The 12509-nt window shown below is 50.2% G+C and overlaps 1 protein-coding gene across 1 annotated transcript in view; it reads right to left on the bottom strand.

Annotated features, from left to right (window-relative positions):
- The window catches only part of LOC142586245 (solute carrier family 22 member 12-like), a 78440-nt gene extending 71816 nt beyond the window's left edge, over nt 1-6624 (bottom strand). Inside the window, exons 1-3 of the mRNA XM_075697494.1 lie at nt 6067-6624; nt 4571-4772; nt 2090-2301 (exon numbers count right to left, since the gene is read on the bottom strand). Coding sequence (XP_075553609.1) covers nt 2090-2301; nt 4571-4772; nt 6067-6624 — 972 coding nt within the window. The remainder of the gene's footprint in view (nt 1-2089; nt 2302-4570; nt 4773-6066) is intronic.
- Nucleotides 6625-12509: the final 5885 nt, after the last annotated feature.

The raw sequence follows: 12509 nt of genomic DNA, 5'->3' as shown, positions 1-12509 counted from the left end.
ATATGTATACCGTGTACAGATTGCATACACGGTATACATGGTATACATGAAACTTGGAGGTTGACGAAGAAGCTCGAGAACAAGTTAAACACCGCGCAAGAAGCGATGGAACGAAGAATGTTAGGCGTAACGTTAAGAGACATCAGATAGCAAACGGGAATAGTCGATATTCTAATTGATGTTAAGAGAAAAAAATGGAGCTGGGTAGGCCATGTAATGCGTAGGATAGATAGTTGGTGGACCATTAAAGTTACAGAATAGGTGTTAAGAGAACGAAAGCGCAGTCGAGGACGGCAAAAAACTAGGTGGGGTGGTGAAATTCGGAAATTTGCTGGCGCAAGCTGCGATAAGCTAGCGCAGGACAGGGGCAATTGTTGATCGCATGTAGAGGCCTTTGTCCTCCAGTGGACATAAAATAGGCTGATGATGATGTATGCCGTGTGTCCCAGATAACGCCAGGTTTACTTCAATGAGAAAGTGAGGAAATAAACACCGGTGCAAGATAGTTATAAGCAGTACGGCTTTGGTTCGTCACAGGTCGGACGATTGAACATTTTATGTCGCGTAACAATAATTTTGAACCAAGTTTTTAGAGCGCACCTCTTATGCGCCCGTTCCTGTGGCGAGCGTCGGCGTCCCTCGCAACCGAGCGAACGAGCACATTGAAGGATGAAATGGTCAACGCAGAGCGCAGCGGGGGATGAAAGATGGCAATAGCGAAGAGAACGCGAGGAGGGAAGTGGAGGAGGAGGGTGCAGCGGAACCACGAGGGGAAAAGCGTAGTTCTGCGCAAAACGTGTTCTGCGGTGACGATGGCTACGAGACGGCGCCAGAGTAGCGCACATTGTCTATTTACCGATGACGCCACCAATACCACATATATCAAAACAAAGTGCTGTATGAGCGGAGGTCTGTCTGCGGCAGCTGCTGTGAATCACGCCCACGCGTCACCCAAGCGCTGCCTTTCTCAATCATCCCGTTAGCGAGGCAGGCGCGCCACACTTTGCTTCATTTGTAACGTACCGCACCAGTCAATGTACCGCGAAATGAAAAAACGTATAGAGCTGCGCTCATATTTCCGATTGGGGAGTATCGTAATAGTCGGTGAATTTTTTATTGCGATAGCAATTATATCGACACTCCATGTGCATTTATGTCGTAGGCATCGCCGTCGCCCTGATGTTCCGTATAGAAAGTCCAAGCGCGACAACACCGTCGCCGCGCGCGGTATGCTGTATGTGCGTGTGCAAGTGCGCGAGGGGAGCTGACGATCGCGGCTTAATCTGGCGCGCGCAAGGGAGGAAAGCTCAGACGAAACGCACCGTCTTCTGTCGCGTGATAGGCCGGGGGGGATGGGAAGGAGGCAGAGGCGGCGGCGTTGCTCTCTGATAGTAACTAAAGTATAGAAACTACGCATTTCGCGACCGCGCGCAAGGGGCACCGATGACTGTGGCTCAATCTCGCGCGCGCAAGGGAAGAAATCGGGGAGGCAGCGCGGGAAGGAGGTGGGACGGCGTTCTACTACTACTGCAGAAACTGTGTATTTGCGCTGCCGCGCGCGGTCGCGCGCGCCATACTTTGAAACCGGTTTGCAGACTCCTCATACCTGTGTGCGTGGTGTGTTCTCGCCGGTAAGTTTGCGTTGAAGCGATACACAGCACAAAGGCCATTTCCTCTCGCTGCTGCTGCCGCTCTTCCTCACGCCAGAATTTTGACAGCGAGTGTCTGCTGTCATCGAGTGTGATGTAGGTGTCCGATATGGCCTGTGCATGCTGACACCATGCTTGTTAATTTAGCTTGTAAGCGAATGTTTCAATGTTATACATGCATATGGTGCAACTGACGGTGGTCTGCTTCGGATCACCGTCGGCGGCACCTCACTCCTCCAAAAGGCAGGACGTGTGTCCAGTGAGCTCCTCGATAACACTTTGCGATGTGGTCAACGCAGATTAAAGCATGGATCCATAGTCCTCGAAGAGGTGCAACGTAATTCTAACGCATTTCACGCGCATTTCGCACTAGATAACCGCTGATATCCTTTTTCCTTACTCCATAGCCCAGTACCACCGCCTCTCTTATCCCGTTGTACCTCTTGTACAATGCTGTTGTGGCGGCTGGAGTTCGCGTAGAGCCACGCAGTGCAGGGAGCAGTGACGTCACCACTTTCCGGCTGTCGCGGCTGATGACAGGCGCTGCCGTTGTCCTGTTTCGACCATCCCTGCGTGGTGGTCCAGCTGTCTTCCGGAGGAACCGATTCATTAGCCCAGCTTGGCGGTCTGCACGCGAAGCGCACGTCGTGCGCTGCAAGTGCCGAAAGCAATCGGTCAGATACTCGCAGCACTACGAGCGACAGTCGTAACCTGCGCAAACAAAATTGGAGGACGCTTAAGCTTCGCCTTCAAGAGTGGAACGCGACAGCGTTCCCGTCGACCCGCCAAGGGGTGTAAGACAATGGGCTACGGCGCAGCGACTACGCGCCCCGCATCGGACGCGGTGAGCGTCGAGCAACGCAGCGTTCGGCGCGACAACGAAATGTGCGCCTGAGCAAGCGACGCACGCCTGAGCCTTAGAAACAGCTCGTTTCTAAGGCAACACCGCGTTCACTAGAGGCGCTTTTGTACCGCTTTGAAGCATCGAACTCGTGGCTCAGTGGTAACGTCTCCGTCTCATACTCCGGAGACGCTGGTTCGATTCCCACCCAGCCCATCTTGCAAGTTGTTTTTTATTCATGAAGTGCCTGCTGGGATTTATCGCTCACGGCCAACGCCGCCGACGACACCGGCTTTTCTGCGACACGAGCTTCTTGACGCTGTCGCGTTAAAATACGGGGTCTACCACTGTATGCAGAAATGCGCGAACTTGAAGCCCATGCTCGACCTAGAAGACGCCTGGCGTGAATGGCCCCGAGACGCTCATTGCGTTTCCTTCGACGCGTTCACGCCAAGCGTCATCTCACTCTCCATCTCATCCTCACCTCCATCATCCGTTATAGTTATCACCTCCATCTCACAAGTAACTTGCAGCACTGCCGAATGTACGAGGCACACACAGGCAATGTCCTTGCGCAGTGGTATATAGTTCCCGCCGTAACTGGCTGATTATTTGGAGCACTAGACAGCTATTTTTGCTAGCTACATGATATGGTACAGCGATAGGTGGCGTGTTAGGACTTTTGCGCATGCAGGTCCTATACCTTGAATTACTGTGGCAGTTACCGACGGTAACAGTAATATAGTCACCCTAACCGTGGTCACCCATAGCACCATGTCAGTACGCATGTAGTGCCCACCACCCGCTTCGATCCGAATTCGCGCTTGTTACTGGCGCTACGCCCTGTCAGCAAGAAACAAGCTGCAAAATCCGTCATCACTAACGCAGGTGTCACACGGGGCCATTTCGATTGCGATCAAGCCCGATCCGGATCGAATATCTCGGTCGTGAGTGGCTTCGTTGCGCAAGCTGCGTGAGGGAGCCAATCGCAGTAGAGAATTTCGATCCGGATCGGGCTTGATCGCGATCAAAAGTGCCGCGTGTGACAACGGTATTAGTCTCACCTCAAGTTGAGCACAAAGAGTCAGGTATGTTCTCTCGTAATCATTCAAATCGAGTGTTTGTTTTCACACTACTAGGACTATAGACAGGGCGACAAGCCGCAAAAATTGTTTGATTTCTAGCTAGGAGATGGGGCCACAGCATTAGCACTGGTGATGCGTTGACGACGCGGAACGCTATAAAGGCCTAATTGTTGGCATCATTTATTTACTACCCCGCTCTAGCACGGTACGTGGCGAGTGTAGCGAGCAAACACCAAGTAGACGCCGAGCAAACGCAGTGGCGCAAGTGAACATTTATAAGGTTCACTATGTACTTTATAACTTTATAAAGTTATAACTTGTACTCTCACAACCTGGTACGGAGAATGCAAGGTAACTGAAGGGAAAGCGTACATGTGAAGCGAAACCCCACCGTCGCATGCACGCCAACGCAGCTTACAGTTACGTCGTCAAAACATTTTTTTTTTTTTTGCGTGAATTCACTAACCATCGAGCATGTGCCAACACGATGGCAAGCAGGCACGGAGCAGACCTCGCCGCGCGGATGAGCGCATATCGAGGGGCATTCGGCCTTCCTATTGGCTGAGATCTCGAGCTCGCGTAGCTTTCACAGCACTGCAAGGAACTACTGAGATCCAGTACAGATCGACTCAAACAGGGGCTTCGAGTGAAGGAGCCTTTCTGCACTTGGGCGTAACGTCCCGAGACTGCACAGTGGATTATAAGGGACAGCGCATAGCTTACAGGGCTCTGGATTAATTTTGAACAACTGAGGTTACTTAACGTGAAATAGGCGAAGTTGCTCGTCAACGCCTGCGTGCCTCTCGCTCTACCAGTTGTTATGTAGGAGCAAGTATAGCCCAAGAGTCCGACCCCGTCCTGTAAACGCACCATTGCCACGGCTCCTGAAGACAACCAAAGGGGCTCGCTCCATGCTGAGCACTTATCCCTCGGTTAGCCCAGAATGCCCTTCCGACGGGCAGCTGAACCGACGCATTGGCGCGAGTGGCACTCACCGATGACGGTGTCGAGGAAGATGTGGACGGCCACGGCGAAGTAGGTCATAATGGCGAACCCCAGCGACAACCGCTGGTAGGCGCCGTTGCCGCCGAAGATAGCGACGATGCTGTCCTCGCCAGGCGCGGCCTGGTTTTCATCGGCAGCCTCCTTCTGCTGGTCGCCACCTTGCGTGGACAGCGAGCGGCGCACTTCGCCTTCCTGCTCCGCAGTGAAAGTTGTAGTGAGTTCGAAATGCCTTCTGGTTATGACGCGTGGTTTTACAGCCTAGAGACGAATACAGAAGGAAACGTTCGGTAACGTGGAGGCAGCATCCGAATGTTCTGCAGCGGGATTTCTGAATGTTCTGCAATAGTGGGATTTCAAGCGTTACGTAAGAATTAAGCAGAAAAAAAAAGAAAGGAAAGAAGAAGACTAAATCCGAAGGAAAACAGAGAGCGCGACGCCAAAATAACCACAAGTATATACGGCGTGCATGATCGTTTTTAAGTTTTATGGATTTAAAAAACAATCCCCTGTGGCAGATAGTACGATTATCGTCGTTGAGCTTGATTATTCGAAGAGGCGGACATTACTAGCAAGAGAAATCAAAATACATATTCAATTAATTGACAAAACATCACAAGTTAATTAATTACTTTACGGCATATATTGCAATTTACGAATTGTAGTTGGTGAGATTGCAAGACATTCATTTGAAATGAATTTCCAAGATGACACCGGTTTCTAGATATTTTCCGAAGCGTGGGATGGAATACATGTGCGTTCCGCTTAGTTTTGTGCTTCAATGGGTAAAATAGCGTTTTGTTAATAAATAATAATAACATTTGGGGTTTTACGTGCCAAAACCACTTTCTGATTATGAGGCACGCCGTAGTGGAGGACTCCGGAAATTTCGACCACCTGGGGTTCTTTAACGTGCACCTAAATCTAAGCACACGGGTGTTTTCGCATTTCGCCCCCATCGAAATGCGGCCGCCGTGACCGGGATTCGATCCCGCGATCTCGTGCTCAGCAGCCCAACACCATAGCCACTGAGCAACCACGGCGGGTAATTTTTTTGTTAATAAAGTAAGCAGAACAAAGTGCGTTTTTTACGGCGAGTTTGATGGCGCATTTCTCCATACAGGCGCTATTCTGGAAATTCATTCCAAGTGGATAAGCTTTTCAAACTCACCTGCTACAATTCGTAAATTGCAATATTTGTTGGAAAGTAATTATTTCAGAAGATAATTAGTGAGTTTTCGTTAATTCAGTGAGTCTCTTTCGATTTATCGCGCAAGCAATGTCTGTCACTCCGAATAATCCAACTCAAGGACTACAATTACGTTATCTGCAACAGGCTACATTTAAAAATTTTATTAAACTTGATAACTTTCAGTCGACCGCGGCAAGTATTGAAACACGCCAGAAGGCGGACGCGACTAGCCAGACAACCCGTTCTTCTTCTACATATCTGACGTTTAAGGACGAAAGGACCCGATGCAGCACTCGCCTTTCCTTGGTTCTGCGCCATTGATTTGGCGTCCGACTCGAATCCGGCGACGGAAACCGGGGCGCCGGTTTCCACCGGTGCATCAGAATGGTCCCCTGGCGACGCTACCGCCTCGCTGGCTCGACGAAGCTCCTGCGCCGCCCGGGCCACGCTGTCTCCTCCCGATTGCGGAGGCGACGGCGCCTCACTTGGTTGGCGACGTTTCTTTTTCCTGCGACGCCGAGCGCGATTCGGAGACATCGCCCCGCCTTCCTGTCGCGTCGTGTCCATCTGTGGAGGCGGATTCTTGGAAATCGACTTGATCCGTTTCATGCGCCTGTTGGTTGGAGCCGGTACCAGAACGTCGACGGTGTCGGCGACGGGAGCTGTCGCCGGTTGTTGCTGCAGGGTTGCATTGTAATCCACCGGTTGTTGCTCCTGCGCCGGGTTCTGGGCTTCAGGTTGTGGCGAGAGGTCGTCTTCGTGTCCGAGAGACATTTTGAGAGCTTCTTCTTTCGCGTCTTCTTCACCGATAAAGGCAGCCTTGCGCGTGAGCCTAAGGTACATCATCTTCCTCATTCGGGAGAACTTTGGGAAAACGGCCGTATACTCCTCGACGTTCTGCAATTTACAGTGACTGCCACAGGCAAATTTGTTTAGACTATCCAACTTATGATACGGTATCTTTCTCTTTTATTTTCATTCTGTTATAATGTTACAATTAATTGTTGTTACCCAGCTACTGGTGAAGTTAACCGCATCTATTATTTTAGTCCATTATTAGAATTTGTTCGATCCCTCTCTGCCTTCAAAATTCAAGGTTCCGCGTTCTGAGAAGCGGCGTGTGGAGATGGGTTCCCGACGAGGGAGGAGTAGAGTCGTGATGTGAGGGGTCACGTGAGAGGGAAGAGTCAGCTTTCCTCTCACGTGGCCCCTAACACAGCTGCCGCGCACCCTGCAACGCCAACAAGTAGAAACGTGAGTTCTCGTGTTTTGTGGGCGGAGCTTATTAGCTGGTGCTGTTGCAAATGGGTTGCAAGCCCCAAGGGTAGCGTTGGCCTGGCGGCCTGGGGCACAGCTGGAAGCATCCGAAGATCCTGGCAAAGCATGAGTCGACTGCTAACAGAACAACTTGTTTATTCTAGCATCGCAAAAGAGCGGCCGGCCAGGTCGACCGAAGTGGAGAGACGGGAGCGCACGTTTGTCGACGGAAGAAATCGGAGCCTCCCTCGGCGTCCGGGGCAGCTGCTTTTATACTCTCGGAGTCGAGGGCAAGAAGGAACGGCTTGCGAGAGGCGCCAGTGACGGCGGGGCACGGACACGCTGAGAGACACGTTGAGACAAGAAGTGACGCATCCGCCGGGCGGGCGCGGGTCAGACCTCCTCGCTTCACAGTTGGGGAGCTCCTCTTCCCGGCTGCCGTGCTTTGACAAGCGTGGGCACCAACATGCACACACACTCACACACACACACACGAAGACACGTGGCATTGAAACATGCCTGGACACGCTTGGCAGGAAGCGTTACGGCAGCGCTGAACGGGCCAAAATGTCCGCCCGGAGTCCGTTGCATCCGCGCCGCCTATACCGCGCGTCGTAGGCGAAACGTAACAGTTCAGTTTGTGATAAATAGCTATCGGCAACATAAATAAATGGTAAAGTTTCCTGGAAGAATTGGGGTTAATAAAGGTTAGCTACTCAATTTAAAAAGAAAGAAAGAAAGAAAGAAAGAAAGAAAGAAAGAAAGAAAGAAAGAAAGAAAGAAAGAAAGAAAGAAAGAGCTCCTACATTTAAGATGTCTGTGAGACGTGTAAGATGGGGGCGAATAAGTGTCATTTCGTACGTTCTTCTTCTTTTTTTTTTTTGTCACTGCGCTGCAATTCTTAACAAGTAGTTCGTGCTTGGCAATGGGCACTTTAATTAGCAGGAGAAAACAAATAATCAGGGTTCGCGGGAGTGCGTGATGGCAGTGGACAGTGCATGCACTCGACGAAAATAAGCCAAGAAGTCCTTCTTGGCAGTGTAAACATACGTTACCGACTCTGTTATGACAAACGGGAATACTGGTACTCAAAAGGAAGAGGTAGAGAAGCGCCGCCCCTTTCTTCCTGCTCTTTCCTATCCAGCCTTTCGCTTGTTTCCACTGGCATCTTTTATATCCTTTCAACTCGGCGCTAGCTGGTTTATGAATAAGCACCTGCAGTGTGTGGCCCAGAAACAGAATATGCTGTGCAGCTCTCATTGTCCAGTTTAACGTGCAACCACGCTTCCTCTTCACGCCCCATCTTTGTCGTTCCACCAAACCTCTTCACCAGCGCTGAGTACCAGTCTTCAGTCAGGCCAGCCATTCCACCTTCCTGGCCATAAAGCATTTCTCTCTATGTGAAGAGGACAGGCGCCGTATTGCACAGGTGAAGTATTCTTTGCTGCGGCATCGGCGGAGTGGCTGAGGGGTAGAATATTTGACTCGCAATCTATCATTCAGGAGTTCGAATCATTTCTTTATAAAATTATGCCTGTGCACTCTACATTCCCGAGTGAATCAAAACCACTAAGGGAGTGAGCCTATAACTGCTCTCGATGTAAAATGAGTCCCGGAACGATGTTTCATAGCGTATTCGTAGTTACGGGACGTGAAAATCTATTAATCGGTTTAACTTCGAACGTGCGAAGAAAATCAGCGCTAGTCTCAATGAAAATCACCATCGTATACAACGTCGCTCAACGGCGGCCATAGGTGTGTTAGGTGCAGTTTCCTATGAAGCTTCTCAGTCACGTACTCGGCGTCACCGCAGAACGCTGCTATAAATCGTCATTACGATAACGCAGCCTTGGGCTTGGTATTGTTGTGACACTTATTCATCGTCCTAATCTGGAGGTACACTGACTACGAACACTCGCATACTGCGAAGCCCGTGGGATGGAAGAGAAGCGTTGGGGGGCCTGAGGACACTACAATATTAGCACTATACAACCGTACACTACTAGCGCGCTCCTACACTACTTATCTTAGTGTAATATTAATGTGCTATCAGTAGTGTAGTAGTTCATCATTATTACGCTACTACACTACTACTATTAGCACTACAACACCCCTTCCCTTACTTTTTCCCCGCCTGTACCCCACCAACTCTCTTTACATAGGTATATAATGATAAGTGCAATCCAGTGCTTCCGTGGATCCAACCCTGGTTTAAAGGAACATGTTTTCTAAGTAAAGCTTTATCCAGCTTTCACAGGAGCCCTGTACGTGCTGCGAGTTTAATTGTTCTTGTATCCCACTCTGTTATCTGCTTCTGCGCTTGTCTAGGTGTCCGTGGCCGTTTCACCGGCGGCCGTTTCATCTCAGCTGATTTTGATGCGCAGAAAGAAACCACGAATTACTGCTCTACACAGAATTACACTTTGGAATAATAAAGAATTTGCGGCGTCCACAGACTACAAACAATATATTGTTCCTATCCAGTAGCCTCGCCTTTACGACCGCCATAGCCACGTACACCCCTCCTCTTTGCTGGTGTTCGCTTGTAGGAAATGCTTCTGAATTCGAATTCTACGGCACCTATTGTGGAGTTGCGCCGGACTGCACTTGATATTATCAAGGCACCACCACCTGTCAAAGCAGGGGCTACACCCAAGCGGCCCACCTGTATGCTGTCTGCGTATCTATAGTCCGCACTGTAGATCCTTGTTAGATTTCATCGGACAGGACCAACTATACATGTATAGCATATAACTTGCGAGCACCAAAAGTTTTATGCCGAGAGCAAACTTTCGAATAAAGAAAAAATGCTTCTTAATGTGAAAAATACGTTGTTCCTCGATGGAGAATACGTGCCAGAGGGAAACTACGACGGCAGGAAATTTTAGGAATAATTATCGGAATTCCTTCATGATCGCACTTTCATGAGCAGTCTGCGCGCTTAGAGGGAGATATATGTCTGTAGGCGAAAGTTGTTAGTTTAACAAGAGCCTTTCAGGGTAGCGAACTTGCATAATTTTGGAAATGGCAAATTTAAGAGCACTGAAAGAGTCGTTCCACAGACCCTTGACGAGTCACTTAGGCAGCTACCCGCAATTCGTCTCAACACGCAGCATGAGAAGAGTGACTTGCACATTTTCGACTGAGCAGCACACGACCTCTGCTAGAGATCATTTCTGCCATTCGGCCTGGGCTTTCGAGATGCGTGGTCAGCAGAACTGTGCATGTGTTTACGTGACGACTATGCTTTTATTCAATAACGAAATGAAGGCTACTGCAGGAATGTTGCCTTCTGTCGTTACAAGCGTACGTCGAGCATAGTTTCGCTCTGCGCAAATCTGACGTTCCACTCCTTATTGGCGCACAACGGACCTTACGCGGATTGTTTCTTGGTGTACAGGTTATTACTGAAAGGATGTGACCCATTGTTGCCACACGTAAATATCAGTCTTATCACACTCCGCAGGGGCATCTGCGTAAGCAGACGTTTGGTGTGCTGCAACACCACGGAACCGAGCATATGGGGATCGCACAATCCCGCGCTTAACCATGCGTGGCGTAGCTGTGTCCGGGGAAAAGGGGATCCGAGGGGTTGAACCCATGCCTAGTGTTTGGACGTTTATCACCTATCGGCGGAGGCAACACACCTCTTCGGCCTCCGCTTCACGTAGACGGCACCTCCGGACTGACCCATCCGGGGGAAATCAGTAGTTGTCCTTTCCTGTTTCTTTCCTCTCTCTCCAACCTTCGTATTTTTCACTTTCAGCCTCTGCTTTATTCTCACTTCCTTTTACTTACGATTTTCCAGGCACCAAAGGTCAACATTTTGTGGGGTAGCCCACTTTGGTTATAACATATCTCGTTATAGCGGCTGTGTACAGCTGGCGTTGGCAGGCCTTGTTTATACGGAAATCCTGTCACGACCCCTTGTTGGACTCCGCGATGGGCGGCTGACACCGCTGTCGAAAACGCCACTTCCATTTATAGCTCTTCATCCAACTCCCTGGTCGCCCTCAGAAAAGAGGGTGCACCGATGAAGCGTTCCAGCTTTTGGACGACAAAAAGAACAGTTTCCGCGATACCATGTAATCCATTCTCATAAACCAGAAAAGACAGTAAGAATGACTTCACATTTCGTAGCTTGCGAAATCTCTGACGGAAGTTCTTGGTGCAGGCCATGTAGTATTGAAGACAGCGAGTGGTAATCTCCTTCCATAACCAGGAATTCTGGGGCGGAAAGTTATAACGGTTTGGAAAACGAACCGTTCGCTTCGCCGCTTACGTCACTAAATGGGCCACTCCCAAGCCGAGGGTGGAAGAAGGGGAGGATGCGACCAGTGAGCGGATAGGAAGTCGAGGCCTAGAATAATGTATGGGGACACTCTTGAAGAAGGATAAATAGATGTTTGGTGGCAACCGACACCAACGCGAGCCTTCCTATTGTGGCCAGTGTTCTTCCCTTAGCAACTCGATGTCATGACTTCAGTGAGCCGTCTACGATGCGGGTCGCTCATCACAGAGACGTGCACGCCTGTATCAAGCAGAGCCGTGACAGGGACACCATCTACGTCTTAACAAGTAAATTCCTATCCGTTGGTGCGGTCAGTAGAGCAACTGCAGTGCCGGTCGTTCTAGCAGCGTCATCCCTCGGAGCATGCACCCGTCAATTTCCCGTAGAGTGCAGGTGCGTGGGGTACGAAGAACGGCAAATAGTGGGTGAGCGAGAAAGGGGTCTTCATGGTGAGGGTGAACGACTCTGCCGTGTAGATGAGGACGCCTGAGTAGAGTTGTATGGCTCTGTGGAATGTTCCAGTGGCGGACGAGTTCCTGGCGAGCGGCGGTAAGGTTGGAAGGCAAACTGATATTGGGATGACGTCCAGGTATTGCGGCAGTGACGGGAAATGTGGCCAACACGTAGGCAGTTGAAAATAAATTAGCCGATCTTCAGATGTTCGCCATTCCGCTGGGTTTCGAAAAGGCCGACAGGGGTACTGGCGTCGCGAAGAAGGGATCGTAAGAAAATGTAGGCGTCCGATCGGTTGACGGAATAGACAGACTGAATTCCAAGGTTCGCCAGCTCGTCGCGCACGACAGACTGCACGAGGGAAATCGTCGGTCGAGAATCGTTCGAACAGGTCTGGAAGCCAACCGGTGCCGCGGCTGCAGCCTTCCGGTGAACAATACGAACGGGGTGCTCGGTCGTTGACGGCCGATGCGCAGAGTGAAGGCCCTCGCACGACGACGTAGCAGCCGTATTTTGAATACGCGTCAACTGGTGTGAGATGCAACGACCACAGTATGTACAGTAATCTACAGTAATTGACAAAGACAAGTCTGCATCAGGCTAGTCATAAAGCGTCTTCTTCAGCTAAAAGCTCGTGCTCGTCTTCCTCAGCATTGTGCAGAGCAGTGCAACAATATATGTGTTGGTAGGATATGTTTGTAAAGCAGATTGGGAAGGAAGAAGAGCAAAGAAAGGGAGA

The sequence above is a fragment of the Dermacentor variabilis genome, chromosome 6 (genome assembly GCF_050947875.1).
Source record: "Dermacentor variabilis isolate Ectoservices chromosome 6, ASM5094787v1, whole genome shotgun sequence".
Classification (NCBI taxonomy): Eukaryota; Metazoa; Arthropoda; class Arachnida; order Ixodida; family Ixodidae; genus Dermacentor; species Dermacentor variabilis.
The sequence above is the reverse complement of the archived record's forward strand: the minus strand, read 5'-3'. Positions and strand labels throughout refer to the sequence as shown.